Below are 17919 nucleotides of genomic sequence, written 5' to 3'. Positions count from 1 at the left end.
GAAATGAGACAGAACTCTCCATAGGGTCGATTTTAATGATTTATTGCTAAGATACCTGCACAAACATTGACAAACCAGTGACCATTCCAGAATCCTTTGAATGTGTTGATAATTGTGTTGATAATTTATTTGAAGTTTTATAGATACAAAAAAGGAGGAAAGTGTCAATTATAAAACATACACAATGTGAAACCACCTATTACAACAAAAATGTAAACTAAGGAACTTTGACTCTGTAGGCATATTTTCCCTTTACTTCCTCTTAACTTGCAGGGACTGTGCAGGCAGGATCGGCAACATTCTTCCCAGGGTATTTTTCTCATCAACCATGTCATACAGATGGAATAGCCTACTGATACCCCATCTCATAATATGGTAGATGTTCAGGAGACTGTCTGTTAGTTCTTACAATTCATACTTTTTACAATCAAATTCAATCAAATGTATTTTATAAAGCCCTTTTACATCAGCAGTTGTCACAAAGTGCTTTACAGATACCAAGCCTAAAACCCTAAAGAGCAAGCAATGGAGAAGCACAGTGGCTAGGAAAAACTCCATGGTTGTTCTTTGGGGGTTTAGGCTGGGTATCTGTATAGCACTGCGACAACTGCTGATGTAAAAAAAATAAAAAAATATATATATACACACAACCGTTCAAAAGTTTGGGGTCACATAGAAATGTCCTTGTTTTTGAAAGAAAAGGCCATTTTCTGTCCATTAAAATAACATCAAATTGATCAGAAATACAGTGTAGACTTTGTTAATGTTGTAAACGGCTGATTTTTTTATGGAATATCTACATAGGCGTACAGAGGTCCATTATCAGCAACCATCACTCCTGTGTTCCAATGGCACGTTGTGTTAGCTAATCCAAGTTTATCATTTTAAAAAGCTAATTGATCATTAGAAAACCCTTTTGCAATTATGTTAGCACAGCTGAAAACTTATGCTGATTAAAGAAGCAATACAACTGGCCTTCTTTAGACAAGTTGATTATCTGGAGCATCAGCATCTGTGGGTTCGATTACAGGCTCAAAATGGCCAGAAACAAAGAAAATTCTTCTGAAACTCATCAGTCTATTCTTGTTCTGAGAAATGATGGCTATTCTATGCGAGAAATTGCCAAGAAACTGAAGATCTCGTGCAACGCAGTTTACTACTCCATTCACAGAAGAGCGCAAACTGTCTCTAACCAGAATAGAAAGAGGAGTGGGAGGCCACGGTGCACAACTGAGCAAGAGGACAAGTACATTACAGTGTCTAGTTTGAGAAACAGACGCCTCACAGGTCCTCAACTGGCAGCTTCATTAGATAGTACACGCAAAACACCAGTCTCAACGTCAACAGTGAAGCGGCGACTCCGGGATGCTGGCCTTCTAGGCAGAGTTCCTCTGTCCAGTGTCTGTATTCTTTTGCCCATCTTTAATTTTTTTTTTTTTATTGGCCAGTCTGAGATATGGCTTTTTCTTTGCAACTCTGCCTAGAAGGCCAGCATTACAGAGTCGCCGCTTCACTGTTGACCCGCAAAACACCAGTCTCTATGGAGAGTTCTCAACGTCAACACTGAGCATGAGGACAAGTACATTAGATTCACAATAATTTGATGTTATTTTAATGGACAAAAAATGTGATTTTCTTTCAAAAACAAGGACATTTCTAAGTGACCCCAAACTTTTGAATGGCAGTGTACATCAAAATGTCTAGCTATGGTAAGAAAGTGTGTTATTCACGACCACAGTTACTCCGTAGCAAAACTGGAACCCCAAACTAAAATAACACGTTTGTAGCATATACAGATCTTTGACCACGCTAGTCCTAAACCCCTAACCCGAACCGATCCAGGTTTTCTTGGAAGACTGTGTCCCTGACAGCTTTGGAGACAACTCTGATGTTCTCTGTATCGGTAGCACAGGTGAAGTGGTTGTACAGAGATTTGTGACGCCCTATGTGCTGCTCTTTGTACATATTCAGGATGAACATCTTAGCAGACTCTGCATCTCTCTGTGGACCTTTAAAAAAAATACATTTATGAAAAATAATGTACGTAAAATACACTGGGAGTCGCTTCGGGCATAATACGGTCAGAGTTGGGGTCAATTCCAGTTCCTGTCACTTGAATTGGATATGGACTCTGTTTTTTTATATATAGGAATGAACTCTAATTCACTGGAATTTAGGTGGAATTGACCCCAACCATGGATATGTAAAAGTTATTGACACACACATATCAAGGCATAACTATCCAGTGTACTTAGGAAAGTACTCAGCAAGGTTGGAGTATACCATGAATATACAACTAAATGCATGACTACCAGTGTACTAGTCTAGTGTACTAACCAGTGAACGCTGAGAAGTAGTCTGCTAGGTTGGAGTGTAAGATCTTGTCCGCTAGGAGGTCTGTTTTGTTGAGGAAGAGGATGATGGAGGACTCCTGGAACCAGGGATAGGTGACGATGGTTGTAAACAAGGCTTTGCTCTCCTCTAATCGATTCTGCAAGGAACATAAACACATAGGAAGATTCAGATCGTGTTCAAATTTGTTATTGGTAGAATAATATACATCTAAAAACACTTAGGCTTGGAATTAAATTGAACCCTCCACAGCAGTGTTCACACAGCATCTTTGATTATACACTACTGCACACATACACAATGAAGGGAGTCTACCTGGCTGGTAGTGGTAGTACATTTTACAGTACCCCAAATAATTTATTTGACTTTATATGACCACGGGAGAAACAACTCACCACATTGGCGCTCTCATAGAGGACCTGGTCGTACTCGCTGAGAGCCACCAGGAAGATGATGGAGGTGACCCTCTCAAAACAGTGGATCCACTTCCTCCTCTCTGACCTTTGACCTCCAACATCCACCATCCTGGTAAAAACAACACGGAACACATCTCAAATCACACTCTATTCCAGCTATAGGGCACCACCTCTAGGGTGTCATTTAAAATGCTGCCATGGGGAATACTTCCTTCCCTCATTCCCTCCACTCTTCCTTGAAGTAATCACTGGTCTAACATTACTAAATAAGTGGAGGTAAGAGCTCAACTACAGTACATAGCTTTCAAAGATCCAAACAAGTTAGATCAGAGATTACTGCAAGGAAAGAAGGAAGGAAGGAAGGAAGGATGGGTGGAAAAAAGTATAGTAGAAGTATATAAACAGAACCATAGCCTCAGTGGACAACAAGGCTCTGACACCATTACTCCAATAGAGAGGTCACTGACCTGAAAATGACAGTCTTGAGGTCAAAGGGATACTCTATGATGCCAGTGGTAGGGACCCTGACCCTGAGGATATCCTGCAGAGTGGGGAGGTATGAGGGCGCAGCGATTCTGTCCAGGTCACTCAGGTAACTGTCATGAAAATAACAAGAAAATGCATTGGCAGTGGCACATACTTTGCTAAATACCCTAACACTAGATACCTGACTTATTATGGAGTGCATAGTCACATCTATCTATCTATGGATAAAGATCACACATTTGGCAGAATCAAGGAGCTGGGACTTGTTGAGTGTACACGCATGTATACCTTAGCTTGGACTGAGTGAGTGGGTAAAAGACAAATCTCACTATTTGGTAGAGTCAGAGAGCTGGTACTCCCTCCTACGCTCGTAGCACGTCTGCATGCCCTGGTCACTCCACAGTCTTCTGATGCCATCCACCTGCCATGGTTCCAGGTTGGTCAATATGTCTGCCTCCACCCTGCTCAGCTTGTCTGCATGGCTCTGGAACGCACAGAGATGTCGTTTTAGATATGGAAATAAAAACCTATTCATAGAGTAGATGTTCCTAGAGATTGATACTTAAACTTATGAACCAGCAAGCCCCTTTAGAAAAACACAATCATATGATATTGAATCTTCTGACAAGCTGCTTGCAATGTTCTGGTGATCTTTGAAATCAATCCGTAGGGTCTTCATGGCTTGGATCATTTTCTGAACAGCAATGACGATGTTCCCGTACACCAGTTTGGTGAAGCCTCGCTTGTCCTCCTCGGAGTAGCCAGTCCCATGGATAATCCTCATCTGCTTGATGAAGGTGCTCTTCCCACTCTCACCAGTCCCTGGGAAAGGAGAGACATGAGTCTGTGAATGTCAGTGTGTGTCAGGATTGGGCTCAATTTAGAATTGAGAGTGCCTCACAAATCCCAATTCAATTCTTGAATTTAAGTAGTAAACAGGATAAAGAATTTCAATTCAAATTTGAATTAAAGAATTTCACAAAATTCAATTCTATTTCCTATGAAATTCAAAATGCCTCTTCTAAATTAGGTCTAGTCGTTACAAATATACATATTGTACATAAAACATCAAACATGTTGTTATACACATGCATATCAAATATTGATGAAACAATAGATTTTCAGGACAATCTTAGAAGGAATGATCAACGAAAACAAACATTTATGCAAATATTCTACTAATTTCCTGTTTTTGGGACTACAAACTGTGGAGGTCTATTGGAGTCAATTCCAAAATTGTGAATTGAGCACAACCCTGAGTGTATGTGTGTTTCGTTTTACTATCCTTGTGGGGACCAGAAGTCCTCACAAGTATAGTAAAACAAGGAAAATATTTTGCCGGTCCCCACAAGGAAAAATGGTATTTATGCTTATTTTTTATTTTTGAATGGGATTCAATTGTTTAGTCCAGACAAGGATAGTAAAACAAACGTGTGTGTGAGAGTTTATGTACGCATGTGTACGAGAATGTGTGTGTTACATGTGGGTGTGTGTTACATAAAAGGTACCACTGTATCCACATGCATTGCATACTTTGGCTTATTGGCCAATAATATGACCTTTAGAGCAGGAAAACATTGAGAAGTTTGTTAACTAAAGCTGAAGGATAAGATTGGTTTGACCTTTCTTCAATGTCCTGTAATGCTTAACGCATTCCTAAAATAACCTAAGAACAATCCATGTTTTGATAGTAAGTAGTAAAATGCACCGTGTGAACATTTTGCAATAGTGCAGTAGGCCTTCATGTAGCTATTACAATAGTACGGTGTGGCTAGTAATCATTTCACTATGAGAAATTCTGACATTAAATTGCATTGTAGTTGGGCTCACATGTTGACTGTTGCATTAAAATGCAAGCCAGGATCAACTACTGCCACTTGTCCACATACCACACATAGCCATAACTGCTGATCAGAGAGATAAAATGTGCTAGATGACAGATTGGATAGAAGAGAGATGCAGGTGACTCAGTTTATTTAGATAAGTGTGACGGTAGGATAGAGGCTTTCAGCAAGTGCTTCTTGGTCCCTCTCCAAGTAGTTTTGAAGGATTGTTCTATGAATGATAATGCCCACTCACCATCAGTCACCTCTAGACTACACATTCAGTCACACTTTGTACAGTACATTTAAACTATGTCATGCAGAGGTACAGACAGTCATTTAAAAAATGTAGCCTACTGTTATTCGACCTGACTGTAATTACTCTGCCAGTAATACTAACCTTTTTCAGGACTGAAAATCACCAAGACAAAAAGTGTAGCCTTGTTCTGAGTGTCTGCTCAATTATCTACTGGTTTAACAGGTTTCTATGTGGAGAATGGGGTTTGGAGTGACTCATACCTATTCAACTACCCAGGGCTTCTCTGGAGAACAACTATGATAAGAAAACTTGTTCTGTCAGGGAAGATGCAGCATACTATTCCATAGAGGTGATATATAGACTAGATGTTTATCTCATGGTGCAGGAGGGGATGGCTGCTGTTTTACGGGTCCTAACCAATTGTGCTATTATAATATTTATTTGCATGGTTTGTAACAAATTGTGTACATAATGTTTCTTCTAATTTCTCTTATGACTGAAAATAGCTTCTGGATATCAGACCCCCTGTATATAGCCCAGTGGCTGCTGAGGGGAGGATGGCTCATAATAAAGGCTGGAAAGGAGCAAATGGAATAGCATCAAACCATGTGTTTGATGTATTTGATACCATTCCACAGATTCCGCTCCAGCCATTACCATGAGCCCGTCCTCCCCAATTAAGGTGCCACCAACCTCCTGTGATATAGCCTTGTTATTGTGTTACTTTTATGATTCATTTTTTTTGTAAATATTTTCTTACCCCTTATTTTCTTAAAACTGCATTGTTGGTTAAGGGCTTGTAAGTAAGCATTTCACAGCAAGGTTGTATTCAGCGCATGTGACAAATACAATTTAATGTGATTTGATTTGATGATTTGATGTCTAAAGAAAGCAAGTTTATAGGCTACATTGTTTTCAAATAAATATAAGGCTATTTTAATTATTAAACATGTATATGGTGGATTATTCAGAACTTCCACAGCTTCGATTTACTTCTAACTGAAAGCCTACCGCCCCCCCCCCCCCCCCAAAAAAAAAAAAACGACAAAATTGTTATGTTCTTCCATGATTTCAAGTTAGTAGCCTTTTATTGGACAGACTAAATGGTAGGCCTATGTGGGCCGCAAAATCAAATCGTACCTAGCACCCTGAATACCCCTGCAGATTTAGAGGTCCAATGTAGCCATTTTATCTCAGTATTTCTGGGTAACAATAAAGTACCTTACTGTGATTGTTTATTTTTCACAATTTGAATTGAAAACAACAATAGCTTCTTAGCAAAGAGCAAATTCTCAAGCAAGAATCTTGCTAGGAGTGTCTGGGAGTGGTCTGAGTGGGTAGGGGAAACAAACATATTGGGGAAACAAACATTTGATTTATTGATTGAGACGGCAGAAACAAACATGGCATTTCACAAGTCTTCTCCTTGCCTTACTGATGTTTGCATTTATTTACATTCTGTATAAAAACAGATTTTCATAAAAACAGATTTTATGACAATGGCTAGGTTTCAATCCAATTTTGTGACAGATTTTCATGTGAATATTTTACAATTAACTGATAAAGTGGACACTGGACAGGTTTAGATATTGGCAGAGAGGTTCGAAACTCTAAATGTGACCCGTTTCAGGAAACTAGGCATATGTCGTGGGTCACTACCTCACAGGAGAGCCATTTGAACTTAAACCTTTTTTGTTTTTATCAAAATAGTTTTGGGGGCAGAAATGCCTTCTCAAACACATTAACCTTCATGTGCCTTAGTAAAAAACTTGTATGTAAATACGAAAAAAACATTTTAATTATGAGCCTAGTTGGTTAGGCCACAGAAAAAGGCAGCAACCTTCTCGCTAGCCATGATTGCCTGAGATAATGAGTGCCGAGAGATGAATTTGGATTGGTGTGCCATATAGCACGCTTCTGTCTATTTGAGCTGGTCAGTAGGTAATCCTGTCAAAAGCAACTTTTTTTAAAGAATTGCGTATTAAAACGTAACAAAAAAAGAGTCGACTATGCAAGTATCCATTTTATTAGAACTTCACTGCAACTACTGTTCAGATTACTCTCGTCTGAGTGTGCCAGAGTGACTTGACACAACAACGGGCCAAGCAATGGAAACGACACAGGACGTCTTATGCATTCATCCATGTATACGGGTAAGTCTAGCAACAGTTTCAGATATTACACATTTCTAATTTTGTCAGAAAGTTGCTAAAGCATACTGTTAGCTAGCTAGGCTTGCTTGTTAACATTGGCTTGCTTGCTAACATTACGTTTATGATCTGTGTGTAGTAATGTTATCTCAGAATACCATTTCGCATTGCTAGTTATAGCCTAATGTTAGCTAGCTAACTAGCTAACATTTAACCTATTTGGTTAACTTTAGCTAGTTATGACAATCGGTTTCTATTGCTAGTACTCTATGGATTAAGATTATGGTTCAATGTTTAGCTAGCATGTCTAAACAAAAGACTCCACTTTGCCAGATGATTACATGACCCATCAAGTTAGCCAGGTATGTCTGACGGTGATTACGGCTATCTATTGTATAATAATGCCAAAATATTTGTATCTGGAATTTGTCTTTCAGCATCAGTAGAACCCTCCTGACTCTCCTCCACCAGTCATACAAGGAGAATGGTCTAATGCCTCCCATCAAAATAAGAGCTGGCCCAAGCAAGCACAGGTTACACCTGAAGAATGAGGACGAGTGGTGAACTTCATCAACAACTACGCAGAGGATAATGCAATAGTATTACCAGGACGCCACCCAGGACACAAACACTTTGGTGGAAAGCTACTGCCATTCCATGTGACAAAAGCAGAAGTGTGGAGTCTCTACAAGGAATCGATGACAACACTTGGTATGTAACGCATAAGCAAAACGTTTTGATTATTTAATTGACCTCAAACACGATTGGCACTACTTTTATTGTTCTAACATTATTTCTGTATTTTCTAGAGATGCGTGTAATCGGGCTGTGTGTTATTTTAATTTCCAGTTTCCAAGATTATGTTTCCGTATACAGTGCTGCTGCTCTGCACATTTGTAGGTAAGTGAAACTTACCTGATAATGATTCATTAAAAAATGATCTTACGTTTTACGTTACATTTTCTTTTCATTTACTTAATGTTCTTTTGTTTTTTGCAGGTGCACTATCATTCTGGACCCTACGCAGCCAGGTCCCATTTCCTTTTAAGCTCCTTGCAAGTGTGGCTTGTTTGGTGTCCACTGGCTTCCAGTTGAAGCTCGCATCTGCTACAAGACCATGGTGCTTGCCTACGGAGCTGTGAGGGGAACGGCACCTCCGTACCTTCAGGCTCTGATCAGTCCCTACACCCAAAGAAGGGCACTGCGTTCATCCACCTCTGGCCTGCTTTCCTCCCTACCTCTGCGGAAGCACAGTTCCCGCTCAGCCCAGTCAAAACTGTTCGCTGCTCTGGCACCCCAATGGTGGAACAAGCTCCCACACGACGCCAGGACAGCGGAGTCAATCACCACCTTCCGGAGACACCTGAAACCCCACCTCTTTAAGGAATACCTGGGATAGGATTAAGTAATCCTTCTAACCCCCCCCCCACCCTCCCCCCCAAAAAAGATATAGATGTACTATTGTAAAGTGGTTGTTCCACTGGATATCATAAGGTGAATGCACCAATTTGTAAGTCGCTCTGGATAAGAGCGTCTGCTAAATGACGTAAATGTAATGTAATGAATACCACAACAAGTCAACTACTTGATTGATGAAGGCATGACATCCAGCAAAGGCATCAGCGCAATCAACTACAAGCCTAATTTCTTCACCAACTACGGAGTTTGGGAAAAACATATGTACCTAATTTGTGATAACTGCAGTGGCCAAAACAAGAACAAGTTTGTGCTCTGGTATTGTGCCTGGCGGACCCTGCACAAGCTCCACCACAATCTGGACCTTCACTTCCTGATCACAGGCCACACCAAGTGTGCCCTCGACTGGTGCTTCAGCCTCACCAAAGCAGCGCTTCAGAAAGACCAGAGTGAACACTGTCTGAGATTTCTGGTGTTGTGAAGGACAGCACTGTGACAGGGGTCAACATCCCACAGCTGGTTGGACTGGAGGATGGTACGGTGCTGGTGGAAAAATACTGTATGGCTGGCAACAACACGTTACTCTGTACTCCGCTGCCACAGTTCAAGCAGTACCAGCACTTCAGGTGAATATTATTTTCATTGCATTGTATGAGGTTATTCTTCTAATCTAAACTTGGAAGGTGAAATGATGTTGTGCAAGGTTGTAATTAATTTTTTTGTTGTTATTTCCTGTTTTACATTTTCGATGCTCTGGAGCCTGGTGTTATTGTCGCCAAGGAGTGTTCGGACTCAGTCGGGACCAGGTTTCAGCTGCTGCGCAACGCTAACACCCTTCCTCCCATAGATGGTCTGCCTGTACAAGCACAACCTGGACTGGACACAGCTAGACAAACATGTTTTTGAGAAGATCAGGGAGTTTTGCGCCGAAGAGGCTATGGACATCACATGCCCTACACCAAAGTCAAGGGCAAGAGAGAAACAGGCTCTCAGAATATAGATCCCCTTGTTCATGCGTGGTTCGGACGGCCCAGTCATCAGTACTATCTGCAGTGCCTCTATTCTAATGACTCTCTCCTAACACACACTCCATACGTTGATGCTACAATTATAATTTATTATCCTGCTGCTCAGCCACTTTATCGCTGATTGTATGTATATAACTACCCCATCTATCACTGATATTGTTCTTGTACATACTGTATATTATTTTATTTCTTTGACACTATCTATTTCTGATATTGGTACTATGCAAGTAACCATTTGGCTGTACCGTTTACACCTTCTGTAGACACCCATCCACTTGGAAATATGTGGCTGGGGGTATCATGTATCATGGTGCCGGAGAAGATGGCTGACATTTTACGTGCTCCTAACCAATTGTGTTTTTTTGCCCTTTTTTTTTAGCGTTCTTTGTAACTTATTTTTATTTTTTTACTTATTCTGTACATAATGTTGCTGCTACCGTCTCTTATGACTGAAAATAACTTCTAGACATCAGAACAGTGATTACTCACCACGAACTGGAAGAAGCTTTTTTTTCCTTTAACCTGTCTTGGCTAGGGGGCAGTATTTTCATGGCCGGATGAAAAACGTACCCAATTTAAACAGATTACTACTCTGGCCCAGAAACTAGAATATGCATATTATTAATAGATTTGGATAAAAACACTCTGAAGTTTTTAAAACTGTTTGAATGGTGTCTGTGAGTATAACAGAACTCATATGGCAGGCAAAAACCTGAGAAGAATCCAAGCAGGAAGTGGAAAGTCTGAGAAATGTAGTTCTTCTTTTGATTCTCTATCGAACCTACAGTGTCTGTGGGGTGACGTTGCACTTCCTAAGGCTTCCATTGGCTGTCTAAAGCCTTCAGAAAGTGGTTTGAGCATTCTCCTGTCACTGGGCAGATAATAGGAGCTCAGTTACTGACTGGTCTGCCTGGCAACAAAGGGATTGGATATGCACTGTCACACGAGCACACCGTTCCTACTTTTTCTTCTTGAATGAATATGCTATTGTCCGGTTGGAATATTATCGCAATTTTACATTAAAAATACCATAAAGGTTGATTTTAACTTCTCTAGGGCCAGTGGGACGATTTCGTCCCACCTACGTAACAGACAGTGGAATCCCGTGGCGCGTTATTCAAATACCTTAGAAATGCTATTACTTCAATTTCTCAAACATATGACTATTTTACACTATTTTAAAGACAAGACTCTCGTTAATCTAACCACAATGTCCGATTTCAAAAAGGCTTTACAACGAAAGCAAAACATTAGATTATGTCAGCAGAGTACCCAGCCAGAAATAATCAGACACCCATTTTTCAAGCTAGCATAGAATGTCACATAAACCCAAATCACAGCTAAATGCAGCACTAACCTTTGATGATCTTCATCAGATGACAATCTTAGGACATTATGTTATACAATACATGCATGTTTTGTTCAATCAAGTTCATATTTATATCAAAAAACAGCTTTTTACATTAGCATGTGACGTTCAGAACTAGCAAACTTCCGGTGAATTTACTAAATTACTCACGATAAACGTTCACAAAAAACATAACAATTATTTTAAGAATTATAGATACAGAACTCCTCTATGCACTCGCTATGTCCGATTTTAAAATAGCTTTTCGGTGAAAGCACATTTTGCAATATTCTAAGTAGATAGCCCGGCATCACAGGGCTAGCTATTTAGACACCCACCAAGTTTAGCCCTCACCAAAGTCAGATTTACTATAAGAAAAATGTTATTACCTTTGCTGTTCTTCGTCAGAATGCACTCCCAGGACTTCTACTTCAATAACAAATGTTGGTTTGGTCCCAAATAATCCATAGTTATATCCAAATAGCGGCGTTTTGTTCGTGCGTTCAAGACACTATCCGAAAGGGTAAATAAGGGTTACGTGCCCGACGCGTTTCGTTACAAAAAAATTCTAAATATTCCATTACCGTACTTCGAAGCATGTCAACCGCTGTTTAAAATCAATTTTTATGCCATTTTTCTCGTAAAAAAGCGATAATATTCCGACCGGGAATCTGTGTTTTAGTACAAAGAGAGAGAAAATAAAAACATGGTGTCGCCCCGTGCACGCGCCTCAACTCATTGTCCTCTGATAGACCACTTAACCAAAGGCGCTAAAGTTTTTCAACCAGCGGCTGGAATTACATAATTCAGCTTTTTCCCGGGTTCTGAGAGCCTATGGGAGCCGTAGGAAGTGTCACGTTACAGCAAAGATCCTAAGTTTTCAATAAACAGAGCCAAGAAGCCCAAGGAATGGTCAGAGAGGGTACTTCCTGTACAGAATCTTCTCAGGTTTTTGCCTGCCATATGAGTTCTGTTATACTCACAGACACCATTCAAACAGTTTTAGAAACTTTAGGGTGTTTTCTATGCAAAGCCAATAATTATATGCATATTCTAGTTTCTGGGCAGTAGTAATAACCAGATTAAATCGGGTACGTTTTTTATCCGGCCGTGTAAATACTGCCCCCTAGCCCTAACAGGTTAAACAGCGTTTGACATGCTTCTAAGTACGATAATGGAACATTTTGACTTTTCGTCTCTCATTCTGCGCTCGTGCGTTATACCTTTGGATAAGTGATCTGTACGCACGAACAAAACTGAGGTATTTGTACATAAATATGGATTATTTCGAACAAAAACAAAATTTATTGTGGAAGTAGCAGTCCTGGGGGTGCATTCTGACAAAGGTCAGCAAAGGTAAGAGAATATTTCTAATACTTATTCTGAGTTTAGGTTGCCCCGAACTTGGCGGGTGTCTGAATAGCTCACCGTGATGGCTGAGCTATGTACTCAGAATATTGAAAAATGTGCTTTCTCCATAAAGCTATTTTAAAATCTGACACAGCGGTTGCATCCAGGGTTAGTCTATCTATAATTCTTTAAATAATTGTTATTTATTTTGTCAACGTTTATGATGAGTATTTTTGTAAATTGATGTGCACATTCACCGGACGTTTTGGCGGGAATACATTTTCTGAACATCACGCGCCAATGTAAAATGCTGTTTTTGGATATAAATATGAACTTTATCGAACAAAACATACATGTATTGTGTAACATAATGTCCTAGGAGTGTCATCTGATGAAGATCGTCAAAGGTTAGTGCTTCATTTAGCTGTGTTTTGGGTTTTATTGACACATGTCCTTGCTTGGAAAATGGCTGTGTGATTATTTTTGTCTATGTACTCTCCTAACATAATCTAATGTTTTGCTTTCGCTGTAAAGCCTTTTTGAAATCGGACAATGTGGTTACATCAAGGAGAAGTGTATCTTTAAAATGGTGTAAAATAGTTGTATGTTTGAGAAAGTTGAATTAAGACATTTTGTTGTTTTTGAATTTGCCGCCCTGATATTTCACTGGCTGTGTCCCGCAGGTGGCGTAGCCCATAGAAGTTAACAAGTCCGACAAGCCCGAAGCGAAGGACATACTGCTTTCCCGGGAACAGGCCCAAATCCCCATCATTTGTGTGAAGAAAAGACGGAGAAAAAGAGGACGGAGGTCGGACTGCCTTCTGAGAATTCGTAGGCGATCAAATAAACCCCCACTTCCTTCCGTTCTACTAGCTAACATTCAATCATTGGAAAATAAAATTGCCAACCTACGAGGAACATTAAACTACCAATGGGACATTACAATTTCTAATATCTTATGCTTCATGGAGACGTGGCTGAACGACGACATAATCAACATACAGCTTGCTGGTTATATGCTGAATCGGCAAGATAGAACAGCGGCGTCTGGTAAGACAAGGGGGGGGTCGGACTATGTATATTTGTAAACAACAGCTGATGCACGATATCTAAGGAAATCTCAAGATTTTTCTCACCTGAGGTAGATAATCTGTAGACCACGCAATCTACCTAGAGAGTTTTCAACTGTATTTTTCGTAGCTGTCTACATACCACCACAGACCGATGCTGGCACTAAGACCGCACTCAATGAGCTGTATTCCGCCATAAGCAAACAGGGAAACGCTCATCCAGCAGGTGACGCTCCTTTAATGCAGGGAAACTGAAATCCGTTTTACCAAATTTCTATCAGCATGTTAAATGTGCAAGCAGAGGGAAAAAAAACTCTAGACCACCTTTACTCCACACACAGAGACACGTACAAAGCTCTCCCTAGTCCTCCATTTGGCAAATCTGACCATAATTCTATCCTCCTGATTCCTGCTTACAAGCAAATATTTAGGCAGGAAGCACCAGTGACTCGGGCAATAAAAAACTGTTCAGATGAAGCAGATGCTAAGCTACGAGACTGTTTTGCTAGCACAGACTGGAATATGTCACGGGAGTCTTACGATGGCATTGAGAAGTACACATCAGTCATTGGCTTCATCAATAAGTGCATCAATGACGTCGTCCCCACAGTGACCGTACGTACATACCCCAACCAGAAGCCATGGATTACAGGCAACATCCGCACTGAGCTAAAGGTTAGAGCTACCGCTTTCAAGGAGCAGGACTCTAACCCGGAAGCTTAAAGGAAATCCCGCTATGCCCTGCGACGAACCATCAAATAGGCAAAGCATCAATAAAGGACTAAGATCGAATCATACTACACAGCTCCTACGCTCGTCAGAACTGGCAGTGCTTGCAAACCATTACTGACTACAAAGGGAAACACAGCCGAGAGCTGCACAGTGACACAAGTCTACCAGACGAGCTAAACTACTTCTATGCTGGCTTCGATTCAAATAACACTGAAACATGCATGAGAGCATCAGCTGTTCCGGACGACTGTGTGATCACGCTCTCCGCAGACGATGTGAGTAAGACCTTTAAACAGGTCAACATTCACAAGGCCGCAGGGCCAGATGGATTACCAGGATGTGTACTGCGAGCATGCGCTGACCAACTGGCAAATGTCTTCACTGACATTGTCAACCACTCCCTGTCTGAGTCTGTAATACCAACATGTTTTAAGCAGACCACCGTAGTCCCTGTGCCCAAGAACACTAAAGTAACCTGCCTAAATGACTACCGACCCGTAGCACTCACGTCTGTAGCCATGAAGTGATTTAAAAAGCTGGTCATGGCTCACATCAACACCATTATCCCACAAACCCTAGACCTACTCCAATTTGCATACTGCACCAACAGATCCACAGATGATGCAATCTCTATTGCACTCCACACTGACCTTTCCCACCTGGACAAAAGGAACACCTATGTGAGAATGCTATTAATTGACTACAGCTCAGCGTTCAACACCATAGTGCCCTCAAAGCTCATCAATAAGCTAAAGACCCTGGGACTAAACACCTCCCTCTGCAACTGGATCCTGGACCTCCTGATGGGCCGCCCCAAGGTGGTAAAGGTAGGTAGCAACACATCCGCCACACTGATCCTCAACACAGGGGCCCCTCAGGGGTGTGTGCTCAGTCCCCTCCTGTACTCCCTGTTCACTCATGACTGCACGGACAGGCACGACTCTAGCACCATCATTAAGTTTGCCGATGACAACAGTGGTAGGCCTGATCACTGAGAATGACGAGACAGCCTATAGGGAGGACGTCAGAGACCTGGCCGTGTGGTGCCAGGACAACAACCTCTCCCTCAACGTGATCAAGACAAAGGAGATGATTGTGGACTACAGGAAAAAGAGGACCGAGCATGCCCCCATTCTCATCGACGGGGCTGTAGTGGAGCAGGTTGAGAGCTTTAAGTTCCTTGGAGTCCACATCACCAACAAACTAACATGGTCCAAGCACACCAAGTCAGTCGTGAAGAGGGCACGACAAAACCTATTCCCCCTCGGGAGACTGAAAAGATTTGGCATGGGTCCCCAGATCCTCCAAATGTTCTAGAACTGCACCATCGAGAACATCCTGACTGGTTGCATCACTGCCTGGTATGGCAACAGCTCGGCCTCCGACTGCAAGGCACAACAGAGGGTAGTGCGTACGGCCCAGTACATCACTGGGGCCAAGCTTCCTGCCATCCAGGACCTCTATAGCAGGCGGTGTCAGAGGAAGGACCTAAAAATTGTCAAAGACTCCAGCCACCTTAGTCATAGACTGTTTCTCTGCTACCGCTCGGCAAGCGGTACTGGAGCTCCAAGTCTAGGTCCAAGAGGCTTCTAAACAGCTTCTACCCCCAAGCCGTAAGACTCCTGAACATCTAATCAAATGGCAACCCAGACTATTTGCATTGCCCCCCCACCCCACCCCCTCTTGTATGCCACTGCTACCCTCTGTTATTATCTATACATAGTCACTTTAATAACTCTACTTACATGTACATATTACCTCAATTACCTCGACTAACCGGTGCCCCCGCACATTGACTCTGTACCAGTAGCCCCTGTATATATTCTCGCTTTTGTTATTTTACTGCTGCTCTTTAATTACGTTTCCTTTTATTTCTTATTCATATTTTTTTAAATGCATTGTTGGTTAGGGGCTTGTAAGTAAGCATTTCACTGTAAGGTCTACACCTGTTGTATTTGGCGCCGTTGACTAATACAGTTAGATTTTATTTATAGCATTTCTTTCACATGACACAGCAATTTAGTGTGTCTGGGTAAGCGTCATCTAATATTTATAAAATATTTCTATCTGGACACTTTCTGTTTGCCTGGAATTTTTCCTTATTATAGGTGACTACTAACTGCCACTGTTAGTCTTAATCTTTACTACACTACTCACTGTTTTGCGCATGACCTCCCGTGTGAATCCTTAAAGAGATGGGTGGGGCTGGCTTAAGAGGGTATGAACAAGCCTTCCCTGCGGCTCAGTTGGTAGAGCATGGTGTGTGCAACGCCAGGGTTGTGGGTTCGATTCCCACGGGGGGCCAGTACAAAAAAAAAAAATGTAAGAAATGTATGCATTCATTACTGTAAGTCGCTCTGGATAAGAGCGTCTGCTAAATGACTAAAATGTAAATGTAACAATGCTGAATGGGTGTAGACAAAGGAGAGCTCTCCAGTAGGTACCAAAACATTGAAAGGCTATTTTCTCAAAAGTGAGTTTACAAGTTTGTCAACTTTCAAAGCAGAATTACTTTCCCATTGTTCCTCAAATGCAGTGTATGATATACAATTTTGTAGCTCTGAGTCTCTACTTGTATCCAATGCAAAAAACACAATTTCAACTTTTGCTACCTAATACGGATTTGAGCCAGCCGGTCACCTATTTCTTATTGGTCTACTTACTAATTTACCGCTAAAACAGGCCGACATATCAGGCAGTCTTTTCAAACAGCTCTTACACTAAAAAGGGATTATCTTTGTTTTCACCATTTCACAGTATTATTCCAACCTCCTTCCACAGTATTATTCCAACCTCATAGTGTGGAAATACATTTAAAACCCAGGAAATGTAGTTTTTGACTGCACTGGGTCTTTAAATGGCACTGATCCATAGCAGAGTAAAGACAAGTTGAGTTACGAGTTCAAACTAAACCGCAGAGAATGGGAACCACTTGAGGAAAGTCAAATGTTCATTTGCAAGATTAAAATAATTGTCGAAACGCTATCTAGACTAGGCCTATTTCTCTAACAATTATTTATTGACATAAAGTCAACTTGGAGTAGCGTAGTTAACTATGCCTCGCGCATAAAGTTGCCGAATAACCAATTATACAAATCATACGCCATGACTCACCTAAAAGCAACAACTTTATCTCCCGGTGAGATTCTCTCTTGTCCCGGCGAAGCTGTCTCTCAATCTCCTGATGTATCTTATTTCTCTCCAATTCTTCAGCCGACATACAGCATTCACCCATATTGGTGCCGTGTTGTAGCCGTCCGTAGGTAAGGTGAGGCAGATGGATAATGATTTTTATTGCAACCAGGGGGATGCGGGTCAAGATAACGTCCTCCGTCCCTGTCAAAATTCAGAAGTCATGCTTACGTGAAGGAACCGGATCGCATTCCTAACATGCATTTAAACCAGAAGCAGGTGATGTAAGCCAGGGTCTCCCAAACTCGGTCCTGGGCCCCCCCTAGGTGCACGTTTTGTTTTTTGACCTAGATGATT

At 41.3% G+C, this 17919-nt stretch overlaps 1 protein-coding gene across 1 annotated transcript; it reads right to left on the bottom strand.

The window, feature by feature from the left end:
- Nucleotides 1-26: 26 nt before the first annotated feature.
- Nucleotides 27-17798, bottom strand: LOC106568350 (guanine nucleotide-binding protein subunit alpha-14). The gene is made up of 7 exons (XM_014138624.3): nucleotides 17545-17798; nucleotides 3892-4076; nucleotides 3584-3738; nucleotides 3236-3364; nucleotides 2748-2877; nucleotides 2338-2491; nucleotides 27-2009 (listed from the first exon to the last, which is right to left on the bottom strand). Exons 1-7 carry the CDS (start codon nucleotides 17663-17665, stop codon nucleotides 1816-1818), a joined length of 1068 nt encoding a protein of 355 aa, XP_013994099.1. The 5' UTR covers nucleotides 17666-17798; the 3' UTR covers nucleotides 27-1815.
- Between the last annotated feature and the right edge of the window lie 121 nt (nucleotides 17799-17919).

The sequence above is a fragment of the Salmo salar genome, chromosome 13 (genome assembly GCF_965601325.2).
Source record: "Salmo salar chromosome 13, fSalSal1, whole genome shotgun sequence".
NCBI lineage: Eukaryota > Metazoa > Chordata > Actinopteri > Salmoniformes > Salmonidae > Salmo > Salmo salar.
Note: the sequence above shows the minus strand (reverse complement) of the source record. Positions and strands in the feature narration are given on the sequence as shown.

Coding starts and splice junctions, on each gene's coding strand:
- LOC106568350 (XM_014138624.3), bottom strand. CDS start 17,665: ATGGGTGAATGCTGTATGTCGGCTGAAGAATTGGAGAGAAATAAGATA. Junction 3,365..3,583: donor CTCTCTGACTCTACCAAATA/GTGAGATTTGTC, acceptor TTTTCATGACAG/TTACCTGAGTGACCTGGACA. Junction 2,492..2,747: donor TCTATGAGAGCGCCAATGTG/GTGAGTTGTTTC, acceptor TGTTCCTTGCAG/AATCGATTAGAGGAGAGCAA.